A 21,775-nucleotide genomic window follows, 5' to 3' on the forward strand; every position below is an offset into this window, starting at 1 on the left:
TTGATTTAGATTCTTCTAAACCCTTCCAACGATCGCTAAAAACAAATTTTTAACCGTGGACAGAGATCTAAGGCGTCTGGCGTCCGAAATAGACGATTTCACTGTTGTCTGTTTTTTTTTTTTCTTCCACGGCTTAAGTATAAATAGAAGATACTCGAAGAGATATAGCATTGATCGACGATACACGAACGTTAATTTTTTTTTTTCTCTCCCTTTCTTTCGCTGGCAAAAATTGATCGTTGGAAAAGTATTAAAACAAATTTTCGAGTGGTTACGAGTACGCCTCGTGGCATCTGGCTTCGAACAAAACTTGCACTGTCTCAATTCGACGTACGCGATAATACGTAACAAGTTATTATCGGACCTGCCAATGTTACAAAACGTTCGATCCTATGTAATTCGAGAAATTATTTATCTATATATGAGATGTATAGATCCTATATATGTGTAGCGAAATCTATTTAAGCGACGAATCGAAAACTGCACGAAGGGAAAATAATATTTCCTTATATTTATGTTACATTTTCCCATTTACACTTTGTTACGAAGGGCCTTTGTTATCTTTCACTCAACCAGATCTCGATTCTTCGAAAGAGTATCCGTGAAATTTGAATATTTTCCGGGACGAAAGGTCGAGACTTGGAACGCGGAGAAAGCGAGGCGGTTAAAGAGCGATTGATTAGCGGGTGGATGGGGGAGAGGAATGGGAGTGCACAGTTGAAATTACCGTGGAATTATTTTCCAGTTAACCGTGGCCACGTTTCACGTCCAAAGAGGCCGCGGCTCGTTATCAACCGTGTTTCTCGCGTTTCAGACCATTGTGCACGCCTACTTGCCGACACTCGTTCTTACTTTACAACCGGCACTGTTCTTCCGCGAAGAAAACAATTATTCCAGGATAAGTGTATCGTAGCTATCGACCGGAAAGCGGAAGAGAGATTGGAGAGGAATATTGGAGAGGGTTTTAAACGTTTTGCGGAGGGGTTTGATTGGGGTAAACGATTTCGAAGCTGTTGAAATTAATTAATAATTTAGCCGATGAAATGTTATTCATCGGGAAGGAAGGGTAGAAAGTATCAAGGAGAGGAGGAGGATGCCGTGAAATATGAATCGAGCGGAAACGATTCTGGATCAACGATAAATAAACACGGTTGAATAAGTTCCAGAGGTTTTTAAGAGAGTATGTACACGATACAAGTTTAAAGATGTTAATTTGATCTGATTTAATTTTGACTGAATTAATTTAAAAAAGAAAAAGGAAAAATGATGATAATATAAGAAAGATATCTGAGAAACATAAATAATTCAGGTTAGAAATAAAGATAGTTAGAAATAACGACGAATGGTACGGGTAAAAAAAAACAGATTGCGTTAGTCCGTCGTGTCCAGAATAATTGATAGCCTTTTTCGTTTCGAAATATATAAGATTCACGCTTTTTACAAGTTTCGTTGCATCGATTGGTTTAATAGCCGATTTAATAGCAATTTCATCAACCGTGCCGACGATTATACGCGTTTCTCGCGTGAATTGCTTTCATACGGGCTGGAGTTTACGAACCAACGATAATAAATTCTCGATCGAGATTACAGATATATCAAGTATTTTTCTTTTTTCTCTTTCAATATTAAAAATTTGCCGCTTTGCATCGCGTGAAAAATAAAAAAATTTACAAACATTTTCCAAAAGTATCGTTCGCAATAATTAATAATTTTCAAAAAAAACAATTTTCAATTTCATTTTCTAGGAACAATTTTCCAAGGAATAAACCGCGCGTAAAAATATCTAAATACGCGGGAATCAATTCCAATTTCAAAGCAAATTAAGCCAAATTAATTATTCAACGTCTGTCGTTAAAGTTTAAAACATTAAAACGATCGAAATTGATTTAAAGAACGTTCGCTCAAATTATCCACGACTTTAAGTATCCATTGCGCAAGGAGTTTTACCATCTTCGACGCCGATTAATTTTTACCACGGATCTCGACGATATATTGTGACATCGGTACGGTGATTACTCGCCGCATTCCCGCCGCAATCACGATGACCGCGTTAAAAGCTGCCGGCGAAATTCTTTCCGATCGATCGATGGATTAAATCTGTCCATTTTTATCGTTCGTCACACGAACATTTATATCTTCGCGGGAGACAGGATCACGGAAACGTGCGATAAATTCTCCTCAAAGAAGACATTAATTCTATGTTCTCGGTTTCCTCGATAGTGAGAAGATCTTGTGAGAATGAAATAATTTTTCATGTATATTTCTGTTTCGAAATAATCTCTATCTGGATCGATGACAAAAAGCGATTGAAATGAAGGCATTTCAATCGCGCCAGTCCTCTCTCGAATCGCGAAACCCGAGAAACCTTCGTCTAATTATCCCTTAATTACTACTCCGATTCTCAATTACCAACACGATTAAACGTCGAATAATACCTCGATAGATGTAAATTCCCGTTTATAGCCGTATACGCTTATCTTTATTACAAAGTATAATACCATCGACTTCCGCCCTGTTAATGCGTAACGAGGAATTTGAAACTGAAAATGGCGCCAAGGCTCTCGCGCCTCGACACTTGTTCGATTCCTTTAATGACGTTCCATCGGATCGGATGCAATAACGAGCGGCAATTTATCGGCTAATAAATCGTCGTCCTTTTCTATCTTCCTTTACATCGAAATTCTCTATTTAATTCTCTCTTGCTCAACAATCGTACGTACCAAGAATGGTCAAAGAATTTTAATTATTTACCAAGTGGTCGTCAAATTTTAAATCGATAGATGGATTGGAAATCGTCATCCTCGTTTTCGCGTTGCCATCGAAATCCTCGATTTAATATTCTCCGTTTGCTTAACAATCGTACGTACCAGAATTTTAATCGTATATCTAATTTTAGATCGATAAGTTGGAAGTGAAAAAATCAATATCAGAGCGACGAAGATATGTTATAAATATTTCTTTCATCATCCTTCTCTCATCGAAATCCTCGATTTTATCGTGGAATTCTCTTAACAATCGTATCAATGGTTTAAGAATTTTAATTATTTATGAAGTGATCTTCGATTTAATCGTGGATTATTTATCAAGTTATCGAATTATTAGATCGTTGATGAAATGAAAGTCAAGAGTGACGAAGATATGTTATAAATATTTCTTTCATCATTTTTTTCTATCTTTCTCATAAAAATCCTCGGTTCATCCGTGGAATTCTTTCGTTTGTTTAACAATCGTACGTGCCACTGGTCCAAGAATTTTAATTATTTACGAAACTATCGAATTTTAGATCGATAAGTTGAAGAAATCAATATCAGATCATTATCGTACGTGCCTCTCTCATTTTCTGTATATTTTGAAAGAAATTGATCATCAAGAATCCTAATTATTTATAAATCGAGTTTTAAGCTAATGGAGCTTAATATCAGAGCTCAAAAATCGAAGATATTGCAAATATCTTCTTTTAGTCCCAAAAATCCTAGAAGAATAGAATAACATAGAATCCTAAATCCTTGGACTCATCGATACCGATTCGTCGAATCGATGGAGTAAATACTCGGTCGATAAATCAGACTTTACTCGAATCCCTCGAAAGTCTCGAAATAAGAAACCGATTAACGAACTTATCGACCGATACCACCATTGACCCAATAAGATTACACGCCAGATGATTCCAACGCACTATTGTGATAACCGGCAATTTTATCGAAGAAAAATCACAGCCTCCGTGTTGTCCATGTTCCCCGCATACCTTGGCCGCGCCTCGCCATCCCCTTCGCCGTAATCAAAATCACAATCCCGACTCTCGTTGAACGTATCGATCGATAAATCAATACGACTTTCGCCTCCACGCTACGCGCATCATCCCCTTATCTCTCCCCATCCATCCATCGTCAATGGGCTTCGTTAAAGGAGTGGACGCGCAAAGTGATTCCCGATTGAACCGTTCATCCAATAAAGGGGACGGACAGTTTGCTTATCGGTTTAAAGGATGATCGATATTTAAGCCGCGATTTAAGCGCGGCCTCTCCCCTCCCTCCTCTCGATCTTTCAGCTTTGTAACGAGAACGATTATTTATTTATCCAAGCAACAAGCGCATTGGCTGAATGCCGTTACGGGATTAGAGAGACAGGGAGATCGTTATTTATGCTTTAGCAAGCACGGTCACGCCATCTGGAGCCAACCACGTTCTGGCTGCTTGAATTAATCATACGTCACTCGTACTGGCTACGTACTCTCTTTTCTCCTTGATTTTTTTCTTTTGTGGATAAATTGATCGATCGGCAGAGTTAGAAACGGAATTATTATAGCTCTTAATCGGTCGAGCGATAAGGGTATACGACGATATATGTATACGACGGCTTAAGGATAATAATTAAGCGATATTTAAAATATACGATCCTGTAATTCACGTTTACAGTGAAGCGGGAACCGAAAGTGTTTGAAACTTATAACAGTCGAATGATAAATAAAACTTTCCAACCTTTCTCGCTTCCACGAGACGTTACTCAAATTGAATTGCCTCGCGGAGAAGATAGGTAGCTACATCACTTTACCGCTTGTTTGTTATAGCTAATAATTTATGTATAACTTATAGAACAGAACTATAGATGCGATACTTGCAATTAATCTACTCCTATCTCGAGTAGATAAGATCCGTTCAACGAAATTTTTTCGTTAATTTTCGTGGGGAGGAGTAGCGAAACGATTTAATTTCCCGTCTGTCACGCTTTTTGAAGAAACTCAAGAACAATTACGAGTATTATTTGAACCGTGGTTGGCCAAATTGAATTCAAACGTTAGACTACCCGCGACTTCATATATTCACGATTTACGATCGTGTCGTAAAAATTGCTCGTCGAGCAGAACGATCTCTCCCTCTTTCTCCTTCGATTGTTAGCTAAGGCTGTGAAAGTGAAGGCGAGCAGGCCTTTGTTCGAGCACAATACGATATTCGTATGGACGGGATCGCTAATTGCGAAACGCGATCGATCGCGCATCGGCAAACGCCTAGTCACGCGTGACTGGGATCCCAGTTGCTGATGGATGCTGATCACGATTTCAACCGTAGATTTATATATTCCGTTATATCCCAGAACAAACGAATGGAAGGAGCGATATCATTCCCTCCACCCCTCCACGTGATCTCATAGCTTGAGAATGAAAATAATGTGGGACATTATCGACGCACCGTGTTCCAATCAAAGAAATATCGTTTCGTTGCTTCGATACCAGCCTGTTTTCGAGCCTGTCCCCGTTGACTGCCGCGTCATCCATATTCGGGTGACGCTTATTTGAGTACTATGAAGGATCTTTGTATTTGGAAAGATATTCTGCAGAGTGTAATAAAGTGTATTAAATTGTTAAAATATAATATAAAAATAAATAAATATAATATAAAATATAATATAATATAATAAATATAATATAATAAATATAATATAAAATAAATATAATATAAAAATAATAGAAAAATTATTTTGAATGGAAAATTTTTATACAATGCTGAGGTTGATCCGGACAATTTGGACAAAAAGTTGTCTTTTTTAAATTCCTTCGATCCGTTTTTTATCCGAATAACATAATTTGCATGCAGTCTAATATCTATACCAAAATTATTTTTAAATTATTTTTATTTATATATTATTTTGGAACGGCGATATTATGTTGAAGATTTTGACAAGATTTTCAGATAATCCTAACAATTTTGCAGCTAATAATTTTCTAAATTTTCTAATTTTGGGGTACCACGAGTTTCATGGTGATACGACAATTAGATAATTTATGAACATATCGTGCTCTAACCATCAAACACGATTATCTTTGATATTGTGAGAATTTATACATAATCCACAACTAGGAAGTATATTTGTTACGACTAGTCGAAGGGCATTCATATAATCCAAATTATCCAAATATACTAAATCAATACTACTATTGTCAATACAATTACTATCATCAATACTTCTATCGCAATAATAATGAAACAGTAATAATGGAAACAAACGATGCGAGACATCATTCTTGCAAACACCTCGTTCCTCGTTAAAAAGGATTCTCGAGCGTAAATCTAAATCTAACGGCGTTCCATCGAGAGGAAAAGGCAAAACGCTTACGTAACACGAATTAATTATTTTCAGGGTGTCGATGCAATCCTGTTGGCTCGATAAGCTCTACCTGCGACATCGTGACGGGCCAATGCCAGTGCAAGCCTCACGTGGCTGGCAGACAATGCGACCAGTGTACGGTGAGTACGACGAGTTTCATCTCTCGTTTCATCATCCCTTAAAAATCCCCTTCTCGATCTCTCACTTTCAATCTTCCCCCTCCCCCGTTTGAAAAGGTCGGTTTCTGGGGCCTGCCGACGGGAGCTGGATGCGCCCCCTGCGGATGCGACCCCATCGGGGCGTACAACTCTTCCTGCCACGAAGCCGTGGGCCAGTGTTACTGCAAGCAAGGCGTGGGCGGGACGCGTTGCGACACGTGTCTACCCGGATATTACGGATTTTCCTCGAACGGGTGCCAAGGTATCGGTCGTGATAAATAAGGAAAAGAGGAAGAAATCGATATCCTCCGCGTTGTTTTCCAGCATGCGACCCGTGCGTACGGCCTGGTCACATCTGCGACCCAGACACAGGTCGCTGCGTGTGCCCGACCCTGACCTTCGGCGAGCACTGCGACCGATGCAGACCCGGCTCCTGGGATTTGGTGGCGGGGGTTGGGTGCAGGCCGTGCGCGTGCACCCTCGGCTCCACGAAACCCCACTGCGACCACCGGGGACAATGCCCCTGCAGAATAGGGTACGCAGGGCTCAGGTGCGAGAGATGCGCGAAAGGGTACTACGGTTACCCCAGGTGTCGACCTTGCGGGTGCAACGTGGCGGGTACAACGAGGTGCGATCACGAGGCTTGCGATTGCAACGACGAGGGACAGTGTCCTTGTAAGGTATATATACAAATCGATTTAAGGAAGGAAGTAAGAATGGAGATGAGATACGTTTCGAGGGGGGTAATAAATTCGGAGGAGTTAGTTTCGTTGTTATTTTCCTCTTCTTCTTGTTTTTCGTTCGTTAGGAATACGCTGTTGGAAGGCAGTGCGATCGATGCAAGGAAGGTACGTTCGGTTTGGCGTACGACAATCCGAAAGGTTGCACCGAGTGCTTCTGTTTTGGGAGAACGACTTCTTGCCAGCAAGCTGGCCTTAGTTGGGGGCAGCGGAGGTTGACACGCCCGCGAACCCTTTACGTCAACGACACCATCAACGAAATAGCGGTAAGGAAGGAAATTAATTCGTTGAAGAATGAAAAATCTTAATCTTAACGGGCGGGGGTGGTTACAGGTGAGCAAATTTAGGTCGCAAATTTTTTTATCTCCCGTCAACGGCGGTTTGAACATGACCAACGGGCTCTCCACGATTCCTGACACCGAAGGTGATGTCACGATACCGGCACACTTGTATTACAATTATCCCCTCTATTGGATGCTGCCCGAGTCTTTTCTTGGCGATAAGGTTTCGAGTTTTCTTCTTTTTCTCTCTCTCTCTCTCTCTTTTCTCTTTTCTTTTCTTTTCTTTTCTTTTTTACGCGTGTAAAAAAGAGAAATGAAATTTCACTCGTTGTTACGAAGGTCGTGTCTTACGGAGGATTTTTAAGATTTGCAAGTTCGACCGAGGGTGGGATACCTTTGAGATCGACCTTTCAATATCCGATAGTGCAACTGCAAGGGAACGATAAAATTGTCCTGGAATATTACTTGCCTGTGCCTGCCGACGATAATCGTTACGAAGTCAGGTAATCATTAGATTAAAATTTTAAAAAAATCTTGAAATATTAATTATTGATCAATTATTTATCTATTAATTAGAAATTTTATTATTTCAATGTATGCAAATAAATTTTATTCATTAAAAAAAAATATTAGGATGTTCAACAATTTTTAATTCAATATATTTTATTTTATTATTAAGAATTAATAAATTATTATTTTTAATTTTTATTATTTTTTATACAATTAATTATTATTTATTAATTAATTTTTTTAAAAAACTTTTTATTAATAATAATAATTTTTTATTTATAAATAAATTTCAATATTACTCATTTTTAATTTTAACATTTAATTATTCAATATATCCAATTTTTTTAACATTTATTATTAAATGAATATTTATTTTTTCAATAATTAATAATAATTCATTCAATTGAATTTTATTAATTATTTTAATTTCAAGAATATTAATAATTTGAAATTATTTTATTATATTAAAAAATAGATTTATAAAAATTAATTTTTATAAAAATAACATTGTAAATCTTAAAAATAACTATTTTCATTATAGATTAATCTCATTAACTTTATTACTAATAAATATATTTATTTTTTTAATTATAAATTTTTTAATATAATTATTATAATTTTTTTAAATTAATCTTTAAATTTGCAATTTAATATTTTTTTTAAACTATAATAATAATTAATTATTTTATTATTTTAATAATAAATTAGTATTAGAAAAATTTTAATTTTCAATTTTTAAATTTACAATTTAATTCTTTATTAAGATTTAATACTATAAACTTATATTTTTATTTTAATATTTTAATATATAAATATAAGATTTTAAGTTAAAATAATTAAATCTTGAAGAATCAATCCAGATATAATAAAAATATACCAATATATAAGCTGTCTCTCTCTCATTTTCTTCTTTTTTTTTTAGATTTCACGAGTCGTTGTGGCAGTTGCAGAATAGGCCTGATTACAAAGTGACGAGGGAGGTATTGATGGTTGCGTTGCAAAATTTACAATACATCCTGATAAAAGCTTCCGACAATGCCGAATTTACGAAAGCAACGTACGTTTTCCATTTAAATAAATATCGTCTCGTTTCCGCGTAACCTTGTTGTTGCCTGCGTTGCGTTTCAGTTTACTCGAAGCCTCTATGGACGCTGCAGTTTTAACACCTACACACATCCCACAACTTGCAACCGGTGTCGAGATTTGCAAATGTCCCCCAGAGTATAACAGCACGTCCTGCCAGGATCCTAGTATCGGTTACTATCGATGGTATAAAAATACGACAGTTACATCGACGATCGTCATCGATCTCGTCGGAGAAGCGAAAGCCTGCCAGTGTAACGGAAGATCTAATATTTGCAACATAGAGACGGGATATTGCTTGGTAAAGCCTATTCGAATCTATTTTTATCAAACTTATAACTAGCTAACGCTTAGAATTAATTATAATAAAACGCGGTATTAGCATGCAAATCGTTATAAATTGTTATCCAAGATAGAACAACCGCGTATTACGCGTATCGTAATTTAACCGAATAAGAGTAAACCGTGTATGGTCAGACGTTAATTTATTTTTCCAAATTTAAATCGTAAAAGAAAATATATCGATTTATTATAATTTAAGCGTATCAAATCTCTGGAATAAAAAAAAGAAATACACGTTTCTAGAATTGTTGAGGAAATAATTAACACATAGATTTAATTATTTGATATTAACATACAAATCGTTATAAATTGTTATTCAAGATAGAACAACCGTGTATCGTAATTTAATCGAATAAGGGAAGTAAACCGTGTATAGTCAGGCGTTATTTTATTTTTCCAAATCGAAAAAAAAGAGCATATATCGATTTATTATAATTTAAATGTAACGTATCAAAATTGTCGAGAAAATAACTAACACATAGAATTAATTACTTGATATTAGCATACAAGTCGTTATAAATTGTTATCCAAGATAGAACAACCGTGTATCGTAATTTAACCGAATAAGAGAAGTAAACCGTGCATGGTCAGTTAATTTATTTTTCGAAACGATTAGGATCGAAAAAGAAAGTGCATATATCGATTTATTATTTATATATATATAATATAATGTAACATCAAATCTTTGAAATAAGAAAACAAAAATACATGTTTCTAGAATTATCGAGGAAACTAATTAACACATAGAATTAATTATAATTCACGTGATATTAGCATATAAAAAATCGTTATTCAAGATAGAACAATTATATATTACGATTAGGATCGAAAAAGAAAGTGCATATATCGATTTATTATTTATATATATAATATAATGTAACATCAAATCTTTGAAATAAAAAAAAAAAAAGACACGTTTCTAGAATTGTCGAGGAAATAACTAACACGTAGAATTAATTAATTAATTAATTCACGCGATATTAGCATATAAATCTGTTATCCAAGACAACAGAACAATTATATATTATCGTAATTTAAGGGAAGTAAACCGTGCTTGTCGTTAATTTTTCCAAACGATTAGGATCGAAAAAGAAAGTGCATATATCGATTTATTATTTATATATATATAATTTAAATGTAACATATCAAACCTTTGGAATAAGAAAACAAAAACACACGTTTCTAAAATTGTCGAGGAAATAACTAACACGTAGAATTAATTACAATTCACGCGATATTAGCATATAAAAAATCGTTATTCAAGATAGAACAATTATATATTATCGTAATTTAAGGAAAGTAAACCGTGCTTGTCGTTAATTTATTTTTCCAAACGATTAGGATCGAAAAAGAAAGTGCATATATTATAATTTAAGTTTAGTCTATCAAACCTTTGAAATAAGAAATCAAAAACACACGTTTCTAGAATTGTCGAGGAAATACCGCGGGACCAAGATGCGACATTTGCGCGGACAGTTTCTACGGGCATGCCGACTTTGGCTGCAAACCGTGTCCCTGCCCGCAAGCGGACAAAAGATTTTCAAGCACTTGCACGATTCTCGCCAACACGGAACCGATCTGCGTTTGCAAACCTGGTTCGTAATCTTTTATCATCCTCTGACCACAGAAAACCGTATCCATTTAGATGAATTTTCTCGCACTTTTCCTATATATTACTTTATTTATTATATATTACTATTTTATTTATTACTCGCTTCTGCGCAAGGTTACACCGGGAGGAAATGCGAGCGATGCTCACCCGGATATTACGGATTCCCTCATCTCCCCGCTGGAAAATGTACACCGTGCGAATGCAACCCTGCCGGAAGTTTGAACGATGAATGCGACACGGAAACGGGGCAATGCAGGTGCAGAGCTGGGTCCACGGGTCGTGATTGCTCCCAATGCACAGCGTATCGCCACGTTTTCATAAACAACGTTTGCACGTGTAAGGGAAATCGATTATTACCATCGAATTATCCTCGAATTTATTTTCCAAAATCGAGCCTTTTCTTCTTTAACCGATTTCATTATTTCTTTTCTTTTCTTTGTTTCTTCTTTTTGCAACCAGCGTGCAACGATAATTGCACTGGTGTGCTGCTCGACAATTTGGCTGCACTTTCCCAAGAATTAGCGGAAGGTACCGTGCACATAGCGGACGGATACGTTCCTCCTCCGTGGCAGGAATTATCGTACATCGATTCGAACACGACCGGATATTTGGAAGAAATGAATCGGCAGAATAGATTGAGGCAAAGGATGAGAAATATTCCGTGGAGCAAGTACAGAGAATTATTGAAACAAGTCGAGGTGTTGCTCAGAGCTGTGCGTGTTATAACGTTAAAAGAATTTTTATTACTAGGGAATATTAAAAATATATATACATGTATCGATATTTTATTTTTTTCAGGCCAATGAACAAGTCAAACGCTCGGATACTCTAAATTCGAAAAGCAACGATTTAAAGAATAACATATTTAGCGCAAAGATCGAAATGGACAATCTGAAGAAATACATAGAAGGTAGATCGTCTTGAAAAGAAAAAAAAAAAAAAAAAAAGGACGCGTTCCAATTTTATATTTTATCTGTAATTTTCATTCATTCTAGATACGATTCTACTGTTGAATCAATACAGCAGCGAAAACAAAAGGATAGAATTAAAGAAAGCGTTAAAAACGGCGAAGATGATTTTAAACGGTATGAAGGAAGCGAACTTAACGAGGAAGAGAATGGAAATAGAAAGTTTTCTCGAGTTAGTAGAGATTCCTGTCAACTATATCGAATAATTATTAAATCGATTGTTATCTATCATTATTTACGTTATAACTATTTTCTATATCTATATTTGGAAATTAACAGCGATGCCCGGGAGACCATCGATTGGTTAAATTCCTTGTACGATGCAACGGAACCGCTTGCAATCGCTCAAGACGACGCGGAAGAATACTCGATAAAGTTGAACGACGTGAGAAGCATAATAGAGGAGACGATGGAAACGTTGTTCACGTACGACGGATTATACAACGATATTAATCAAACGTTTTCAGAGGCTAAGAATCATTGCAACGAGATCAACGCGTTGCGCAATAATATCAACGCGTCCATTATCGAAGGGGAAAAGTTGACGAACGAGACGCGTGGTTTCATCCTCGATTTCCAAAATAACGTTCAAGTACGTATCGATTGAACGAACAACCGATATCAATTATTTTGCACAGGCTAAGACTGTTAAAATATATGTTTTTCCAACATTTCCATCATTTACCCGCTCGTTATATCAAATTTTTATTTCAATTTCGCACACCTTATAGATATAGTAAAAAAGAAAAAAAAAAAAACGCGTTATCTCGATTATTAATATTAATTACAAGTAAAAATAATTATATCGCCTAGCTGTCGAGGAATACCTGAAAGGAGAATGTATTAAATTACAGGATCTTCCAGAACTACGAAACAAATTAGCATACTGGTTTGATAAATTGGGTATGAAGGAGGAACTGCTGTACAGATTAAATTACGAATATAACGACACATACGTGATACCCGCGATTGCACACGTGAAGAATTTATCGAGCTACGTTGATCAGTACGTCAGGTAAGGGGAAATTATTTATTATTTTCATTCCTTCGTACTTTTAACTTTTAACTACCCCACTTTATCGCAATATTAATTAATATTTAGATAGTCAAGCGAGTGCTATCATTGTCATCAAGAAAAAAAAAATATTCGATATTAAGTAATTTCCTTTTTTTCCAATCGCGAAAAAAAGTATCTTTCGCGTTCTTTCGCTTGTCGAGATTTGCTTGACTATTTAAAAAAAGTGATGTTTAAAAAGAGAAAAAGAAAAATGTATATATATATATTTCGCAAAATGGTCCTGTAATTTCGAACGCAGTTCCAGTTGCGAATTAATAATCGTTATATTAGCTGTTAATTTACGTAATTGACGATCGATAACTTGATAAAGTGCAACTTGGCGTTTCTGCCGAGCAGTCTGTTTTCCGAGACAAGAAACATCGCAGCTAGCCCGCTCAAGGCCAGCCAAGCGTACAAGAATATCGTCGATAACATAAGAACCGCGAATATCACAGCGATGGAAGCTAAAGAGATTACGAACGACACGTACAACAAGGTAAAGGAATAAAATCGACGATTCTTCGAATAACTGTATTCGTGTTATGTTATGTGGTCGCGATCTCTCATCCTTTGTACAATTTCAGACGTTTCCCAATGGGCCGAATTCGAAGTCGCTGTTGGACATTGCCAAAGAGGTGTCGAGGGCATCGTCCAAACAGTTGGAACGAGCGAAACAGCACGAGGAATTGGTAAAAAAGGCGAGTGTTGATTTGGAATTGCAAAAGGAAGCTGTGACCCTTTTGAAAAATACTTTGAACAACACTGGAATCAGAGACAATCAGGTTAATCTAAAATTGCAAAAGTTGAAAGATGATAGTAAGAAACGTGAGTGTCCGTTTGTCCGAGAAAAATCTCTTTCTACATTTTCTAACAATTCCGTTCTTAAATTTCCAAGTTTTTAATTAATTAAACTTTTCCCTCTTTTATTTAGTACGAGAAGATATAGAAAACATATCGAAAGACAACGAAATGGTACTAGAAAACGTGAAAATATCGCGAAAACTTATCGAGGATTACGAGGAAGGAATTGCAGATAGATTGAAACCGAAACTGAACGAATTGAAGAGGGAAGGTGATTCCAAGATTAGTCTAGCTAGCGAAAAATGTAAGAATCGTCATTATGCCACGTTTACATTTCTTTATTAAAAATTTTATTTAAAAAAGAAAAATTATTTTAGTGACGGAAGCGCTTAGTAACACGAAAAAAGCAGACGCGAGATTAATAAGCTTCTCGAATGCTGCCGCGAAAAGGAAGAGTGTATTTGACAAGTGGAACGATACGCTGGCCACGAAATTGCAGAATCTCAAAGATAAAATTGCCGAAGCTAGAAATACCGCTGACGGAGTAATTACGTTAACATTATCTTATTTCTTAAATGTCTTAATGTCAAATAATATATATATATATATAGAATAAGAATATATAGAATAAATATTCGAATAAAATATCCCCCCTTAGATTCGCGTTTCCTTGAAATCGGCCGAAGGAAAAGAATGTAGTCGTTCCTACAGGCCATCTACATTGCAGCCAACATCCACGAATACAATCGTGATGACGTTCGCGCTTCCGAAAGGGAAGAAAGAAGGTTCTCTGTTTTACTTGCCGAGCAGCATAAATGTAAGCATTTCGAGATTGAATTGATATTTCAAAGCAAACAGAATAATTTGATACATTGACTTACTGTAGGATGACTTCATTGCTCTGGAGCTGGTTGACAGAAAGGTGAGATTCGTATGGAACGTTGGAGGAGGTACGGGGATTCTTACGCATCCTGAGACTATACACAGCAGCGATATTCAGGACGACAAGTTCTGGTACCGCATCGAGGCTGAAAGGTAATGCAACGTAATAAATTGTGTAATAACAAAAATTCTTTTTGATCGAAATAATTTTTTTCAGGGTGCGACACGTAGGTAAATTATACGTACGAAAGCAAGCATCGACATCTAGAGGGTATCCTGTGGTAAAGAATTCGACTAACTCTGAGTACGGTCGTTTCGACATCACCACGTCAGATCGTGTCTGGATAGGGAAAATTCCCAGACCGGAGCGAAGAAGGACCGAGCTCATCGCGTCTAGCGGCCTTCCGGGATGTATACATCAAGTGATTTTAGACGGGAAACCTATAGGCCTTTGGAACTTTGTCACAACCGCGCCAGATATGGCTTGCGAGGCGTGTGTGGAAGGGTAATTGGGAAGACATTCCAAATTCTCTCATCGTCAATTCCAAATTCTCTCGTCATCAATGATTGAAAATGATTTTATCCCCTGTTTTCTACTGTTGTAGAGTGGAAGATGTCAGCGACGATACAGTTTACAGTTTTAACGGAGAGGGATATGCGGTCAGAAACAGAGTTTCTTCTGGACCGTACAATCCATACCGGTTTGTAATATCGATTAACTTCAGGACTTACGACGAGAATGCCTTGCTATTTCTGGCTATCAATCCGGACAACGTATGTAACATTGAAATAATTTCTTAAAAGTGATCTCTATCTTATAATGGTGGACGTGATTAAACATGATCCTAATTTTTATTCGATATTATAGAATCAACATGTCATAATATTCCTGCGAGAAGGGAAAGTGATTCTGCAGATTGGTTACGGTAGTAACGTCAGCATGGAAATGTCGTCAAACTTTAAATATAATACCGGGAACTGGACAAAGGTGGATGCATTCAGATATTATCAATTGCATAAAAACATTGAAAAGTGTAGCTTAAGCGTAGGGGAAAACGATAAGAGAATCGGGGCACCCGCAACTCAGCCCAAAAAGGAAGATATCCCTAATTTTCTTCAAGCTAAATATTACATCGGTGGTGTTCCACCGAGTTTTCGCGCGGATAAATTAATGCTACCCTCCCAAGTTTCTTTCCTTGGCTGTATGTCTAATATCATAATCGAGGTGGGCTACGATCCAATGGCGGAACAGTATTATGGCGTTGAGCCTATTTGCACGAATAAGGTAGGCATAAGTTTTATTTTGAAAAAAAAAAAAAAAAAAATAGAAGAAGAAACAGATGTTAATAAATTTTCATTTTTGCAGCCATTAAGGTTAATAGGATTTTACGGAGACGGTTATTTGCAACATGCAGCATACACGCTACGTAAAATAAACTCCACGGTGAGTTTCTCGTTTAGAACGATGCAAGAGAAGGCCGTGCTCCTTCTTTCCACGTTTGAAGGGCAAGAAGAACGTATGCCTCTTATACGACACATGAACGACGAATCAAACGTAAGATAAAACAAATATGGTGTCTGAAAATTTGTCGAACGAGTGATCCAATTTATCTCGTTTCAATTTCAGAGAAAGAGTTATTATTCCGTGTGCATAATGAATGGACAAGTTGAAGTGCGTTTGAACGCTGGAAAAGGAGAGCTCGTTTTACAATCGAACGACACTTTTAACGATGGAAGATATCACTCGGTAACAATAATTAAAAGGCGAAAAGATGTCGAGTTGCGAATAGACGATGCTTATCAGACGGCGGGTAAACTACCAACTAGTGCCGCTATTAAAGCTCCCGAAGAGAGTGGAGGATTATTCTTCGGAGGTTTACCCGTTCTTATCAACAATACCGAAATGATTTCCACCACCACTCCATTGTATGGTGCTATTAAAGACGCGATATTTAACGACGAGTAAGTTAAATATATAAAGTTTAAAGTTTTATGGTGATTTATGATCTTAAAAGAAAGGAAGAAGGAATACGAATAATTCTTTTTCTTTCTAGTATTATTCGATTCGATGAAGTTATCAGTTTCGAGCATGCATTGATCGGTCGTTCTGGACCAAGTATGGGAAAAGATCCTCCTACTTATACACCTTCGGCTTCGTTATCAAGAGGAATGTCGACGCAACCGGAAGGATGTCAGAAAGTACCGTATTATTCTCTGGAAGCTGGTGCTCTAAAGTTTGGCGACAAACCAAACAGCCACACCCAACTTTATTTAAACTTTAAGAAATTTTGGGAGAAGAAATACGCCATAGAATTTGATTTCAGAACGTATTATCCAAATGGTCTTTTGTTCATTACACCAGTACGTAAAACTTCTTTAAAATATTAATTTAAATTTCAAACGAGATCAACAAGATCAAAAAACGAGATTCCATATTTCAATGACATGTAATATTTCAGATTAAAATATTAATTAATTATTTCATTTTGTAGGGTCTTAGACCAAAGCATTATCTCATGGTCGTGATACGGGATGGACAACTTTTACTTTTAGTGAAAAGCAAACAGAAGAAAGAGATATTGTTTAAAATGCCGTTTAATGACGGTAACTGGCATCACGTAGTGATCAGTCACGATGAAAGGAAATTGACGTTGCTCGTGGATTCTCTAACACCGCACACTATTAAAGTACCAAGAAAGATTGGACTGGCTTCTATGATGTACATCGGAGGTCTACCTGAAAGTGGCACACCGATTCCTGAACAAGTTGTGGTTAAACTTGAAACTCTAAAAGGTTGCATCAGAGGATTGAGGATCAATGGAAACGTGTTTGATATGGTTGGTTCCACGAGTAGAGCTTATCAAGTTGGACAATGCTTCCCAAATGTGGAAAGTGGAGCTTATTTTCAAGATGAAGCATATGCCATATACAGTAAGATATAATTTGAAGAATAATTATAAATGTTAATCAAGTGATAATAAGTATTAATCAAGTGATATCAAGAAATAATTATAACAGAAAGAATGAGATCGAGAAACTTAATAAATTGAATTCCTTTTTTTTTTATAGAGAGAAACTTTGAATTAGGTGCAGTGCTTGAACTTCAATTAGAATTTAGAACATCGGAATTGTCAGGTGTTTTGCTTTCCATAACGGCACCCGGCAATTCGCCTTCATTGTCATTGGAGCTGAATAATGGCAAAGTGATCATGTCGGGTGATTTAGGAGATAACAATCCATTATATGCTGAGCAACGTTTTACTAGTCCATACACGATCTGTGACAATCGATGGCACAGAATACAAGCGGTTTATAATGATGAAGAATTGGCATTGAAGGTTGATGAGATGGATCAGAAGTATGGCCTTCCACCTAACGTCAATTATCATATGATGGATTCTACAATCTCTGGACCTCTCTACATTGGTGGTTTGCCAGGTATAATTTTATCAATCTTATCAATTACTATCAAAAATTATTCTATAATAATAAGTAAATTATATATCTAGCATTAATTGAATTCATATATATATATGTATTATAAAGATTTTATATTTATAAAATATGAAAAAACAAAAAATAGTTGAATTTACTATCTTTATAAATTGAATGATAATTTTACAGCCTCTGCACCAAAAGGAACATTAATGACAAGAGATCATTTCAATGGATGTATAAGAAATGTGATGATAGGGGGAGAGAGACGGGATTGGACAGACATGGATGAATTGCATAACATTCACTTGAGCTCCTGCCCAGTACAATGATAATCAGTACAATGTGTGAACTCCTCTGAGTCATTCAATTTAGTTCCAAAGACTGTTCAAAGGATGCACAATGAAATGAAAGGTTTCTATGAACGGTGTTCAAATACGATTTCACACCAGGATCAAGTGCCATATCATGATGGGAAATTCTCTAATTGTTAAGACATAAGATTAAACGAAGCCAAAAGATGCTAACATGCAAATGCATGAAGTTTGTATCAATGTTTCTCAAACTTGTTTTTACTGTTATAAAGTTCTATGATAACAAATTCTTACAAAATGTTAATGAAAATCCTTTGTATTTTTATACGTATCTGATAACAAATTATATTTATATTAAAAATAAGTTGAGAAAAGATAAAGATACAATGAACATCATGTAAAAAAAAAATAAGTTAATATTTGCTACTTGTACATAGAGAATCTTACATTAATCTATTTTAATTAAATCTTTTTGAAATAAATTTTTACTAAAAAAGAAAAGAACGAAGAACTTTTTTATGTATTAAGTATGTATTAAGAAAATTCATTTAACATTACAACATTTAAAAAGTTAATATTAAAATATTAATTAATTGCTTAAACATCCATCTTAAAATTAATTAACAAAAAGTTATATAATTTACTATTCTACTAAAACAAATCGATCAAAAATAATAGATTTTTTATCTATTCATTAATATATAAAATTTAAAAAAATTTATTAATTACCTCAAAAAAATGATGTGAAGTAAAAATAATGCACTCGTATTATCATTCCAATAGATATTTTAATAATAATATTCACAAACAATTTATTAAAACACAACGAATAAAAAATATCTTCCCGCGCACTTACACGATTCTTTGAACACTGACAACTTCATGAACAAGTACAACGTTCATCAAAATTCGATTTTAAGATAAAAAGATATATAGAAAATTAACTTTATAAGAGAATCATAATTTACAAAATAAATTAAAATAATTTAAAATTAATTTAAATACATTATAAAAATAAAATTTTTTATATAAATCTACAATATTATTACAATATCAAGATATCAACGTATTACGTAGTAAATTTAAATTGTTACCTACTATTGGAATGTTTTTTACAACTACTTTAGTATTTTATAATAATATTATAAAACACAGTTTGAGAAACGTTTTTTAAAGCATTAACAAATTATGGCACAAATTTAAATCGAATTGTATTATAGATTCAATATATAAAACAAACGCCACGATATACGTGTAAGTAGCAAAATCACTGCCATATAATTTAATTGTAATTCATTTATGTAAGTCATGAAAGAATTGTACATCAGTATTTAAAGCTATTTATTATCATTAATGTAAGTGTAATCAGCGATTTCGATTAAGAGCATAATAAAAAATATAAAATTGTACTCAATCGAAATCGTATATTTTTTAGAAAAAAAAATAAACGAAATAAAATTATTTTGTATTATTTTAGTGATAGTAAATAACATATTTTAATATTTAAAATAATTAATAGCGAAAAAAAGTCATATATTGCGCCCTGTAATAAAGTGCCCTTAACGAATTAATGTAATGAATGTAGAATTAATGTAGTATATATGTAGGGAGAAATGTTCTTTACAAGAATATTTTAATATTTATGTCTAGTATTTTTCTTATTCGTTGAATTGTAATATATTATACATATGCAGAAAAATTAACAATGACGCCTTCGCTATTGTGTATAAAATATATAACAATGAGAAAGTATGGTCATCTAATTCATCCTCTTCTGTACTCCAAAATTTATATATACATTTACATTATACAACCAATTAAGCAAAGAAGACACTTATATATATATATATATATATATATATATATATATATATTATATAATATATTTTATATATATATATAAAATTCCATATATATTATAATATATATTATTCATTAAAGAATAAAAGTCTATTGCAAAGTGGGTTATTAAATTTTATTGATGACATTCGCTGCAAGATATTAACAGTAAAATATGACCCAAATTTTTACTTGACGTACTTAATAAATATATATCATTGAGTAATAATTTCATTTATGCATATATAAAAACATAATATTTACAGACATGGATAAATCGAACAAGTATGATTTGACAAAGTTTTCAGTTTTCATTTCTTTCATTTGTGACAATAAAAATGAAGGATTATTACATAAAGGTAATCATTTATTATTAGTAAGCGCGATTTTATATTATATTCCATTTTTCCTATCTCTGTTTTTCGTTTCATTGTTTATCACGCCAGTTACCAACAGCTCACTAATAACATTTCTCTGCTTTGAAAAATATAAATATCAAGCATAAGCAATCTCTTTACTACCGTTATACATCCTTTTTTCGAACGTTTTCTTACTGTTTTACTGTATTTTATTTTGCTTTTGTAGCTTTTTCCCCATTATATTTTCAATCCCTTTTCCACAAGCCATTATCCTTCCATCGATTCTTAAGATTAGTGACTATTATATTATTAATCATAAATCTTCATTCATTGTTCGTTCACTTTTACTCATTCATTGTCATCGTAGACTTTTTATCATGACTTCAAATCTTATAATTCATTTTATGGCATTTACTAATTTTCGCGTTCAATATTGTCAAGTCGGACTATTTTTGGAGTCTGAAGCTCGCAAAAATTTCTCTATTTATCATTTTTTTACGATGATACACGCAATAGATTTACAATAGACGAGAATAGAATATAATGAACTCCCTTGGATACTACGATCGACGGATTTTTTCTTTTTTAAAGTTCTTTTTTTGCATGTCCCTTATATGAGACATAAGTTGTCTCGCATAGGTTGAATAAAACAATTTAGGGACGATTGAACCAAGTATCGTTGCGAATTAAAAATATATTTTTCGCGATCATTAATCGTGAAGAACATGAAATTCGATATGTTGCATAATTACTTAAGAATAATCAATACGATCATGTTGTGTTATGCCAATACAGATATAAGGAGGGTCGTATTATTCCTGTAAACAAATTTTTGTATTTTTTTTCTGTTTTTTCTTTCTTACAATTTCTTTTCATTTCCATACATATGGCCATTAAGCTAAAAAATATATTATAGAAATATCGAACAAACAATAAATCGATAAATGCTATAATATGCATTAAATATTTAACATAATTTAAACAAAGTACACAAGAACAAATTCTATAATTTATAAACCCTCCGTATTTCTGTATAAAAATTGTATTTTATCTCTATCTAATTTCTATTCATTCGTCCTATCGGCGTATTACGAAAATTGAATTGTATATATTTAATATTAAAAAAATTGAATCGTCAAGATGAAAGGTCAGTGCCAATCCCACACGAACAGCGGATAGTTTATAATTTATGGCACAATAAATAGTTCTTCCGTTATTACATTATTATGCTAATTATCCATCATGTACAATGTGAAAACCGCATATTTAGTTTCGCTTAAAATTGGACTGAC

General features: G+C 34.4%; 1 protein-coding gene across 2 annotated transcripts in view; it reads left to right on the forward strand.

The window, feature by feature from the left end:
• Positions 1–18,791, forward strand: part of LOC122715994 (laminin subunit alpha-1) — a 121,072-nt gene extending 102,281 nt beyond the window's left edge. For both annotated transcript variants that reach the window (XM_043938663.1, XM_043938662.1), the window contains 30 exons: positions 6,136–6,242; positions 6,339–6,522; positions 6,585–6,940; positions 7,069–7,266; positions 7,334–7,504; positions 7,621–7,784; positions 8,714–8,848; positions 8,920–9,175; positions 10,643–10,811; positions 10,943–11,164; positions 11,288–11,541; positions 11,627–11,738; positions 11,824–11,968; positions 12,076–12,388; positions 12,651–12,811; positions 13,211–13,349; positions 13,438–13,678; positions 13,785–13,958; positions 14,032–14,198; positions 14,313–14,471; positions 14,541–14,689; positions 14,754–15,041; positions 15,142–15,310; positions 15,405–15,821; positions 15,903–16,091; positions 16,164–16,498; positions 16,591–16,897; positions 17,029–17,467; positions 17,606–17,974; positions 18,161–18,791. In XM_043938663.1, the coding sequence (XP_043794598.1) occupies positions 6,136–6,242; positions 6,339–6,522; positions 6,585–6,940; positions 7,069–7,266; positions 7,334–7,504; positions 7,621–7,784; positions 8,714–8,848; positions 8,920–9,175; positions 10,643–10,811; positions 10,943–11,164; positions 11,288–11,541; positions 11,627–11,738; positions 11,824–11,968; positions 12,076–12,388; positions 12,651–12,811; positions 13,211–13,349; positions 13,438–13,678; positions 13,785–13,958; positions 14,032–14,198; positions 14,313–14,471; positions 14,541–14,689; positions 14,754–15,041; positions 15,142–15,310; positions 15,405–15,821; positions 15,903–16,091; positions 16,164–16,498; positions 16,591–16,897; positions 17,029–17,467; positions 17,606–17,974; positions 18,161–18,303 (6,632 nt within the window). In that variant the 3' untranslated portion in view covers positions 18,304–18,791. The remainder of the gene's footprint in view (positions 1–6,135; positions 6,243–6,338; positions 6,523–6,584; positions 6,941–7,068; positions 7,267–7,333; positions 7,505–7,620; positions 7,785–8,713; positions 8,849–8,919; positions 9,176–10,642; positions 10,812–10,942; positions 11,165–11,287; positions 11,542–11,626; positions 11,739–11,823; positions 11,969–12,075; positions 12,389–12,650; positions 12,812–13,210; positions 13,350–13,437; positions 13,679–13,784; positions 13,959–14,031; positions 14,199–14,312; positions 14,472–14,540; positions 14,690–14,753; positions 15,042–15,141; positions 15,311–15,404; positions 15,822–15,902; positions 16,092–16,163; positions 16,499–16,590; positions 16,898–17,028; positions 17,468–17,605; positions 17,975–18,160) is intronic.
• Positions 18,792–21,775: the final 2,984 nt, after the last annotated feature.

This window comes from Apis laboriosa, unplaced genomic scaffold (assembly GCF_014066325.1).
Source record: "Apis laboriosa isolate Shangri-la unplaced genomic scaffold, ASM1406632v1 scaffold40_cov151, whole genome shotgun sequence".
NCBI classification, from domain to species: domain Eukaryota; kingdom Metazoa; phylum Arthropoda; class Insecta; order Hymenoptera; family Apidae; genus Apis; species Apis laboriosa.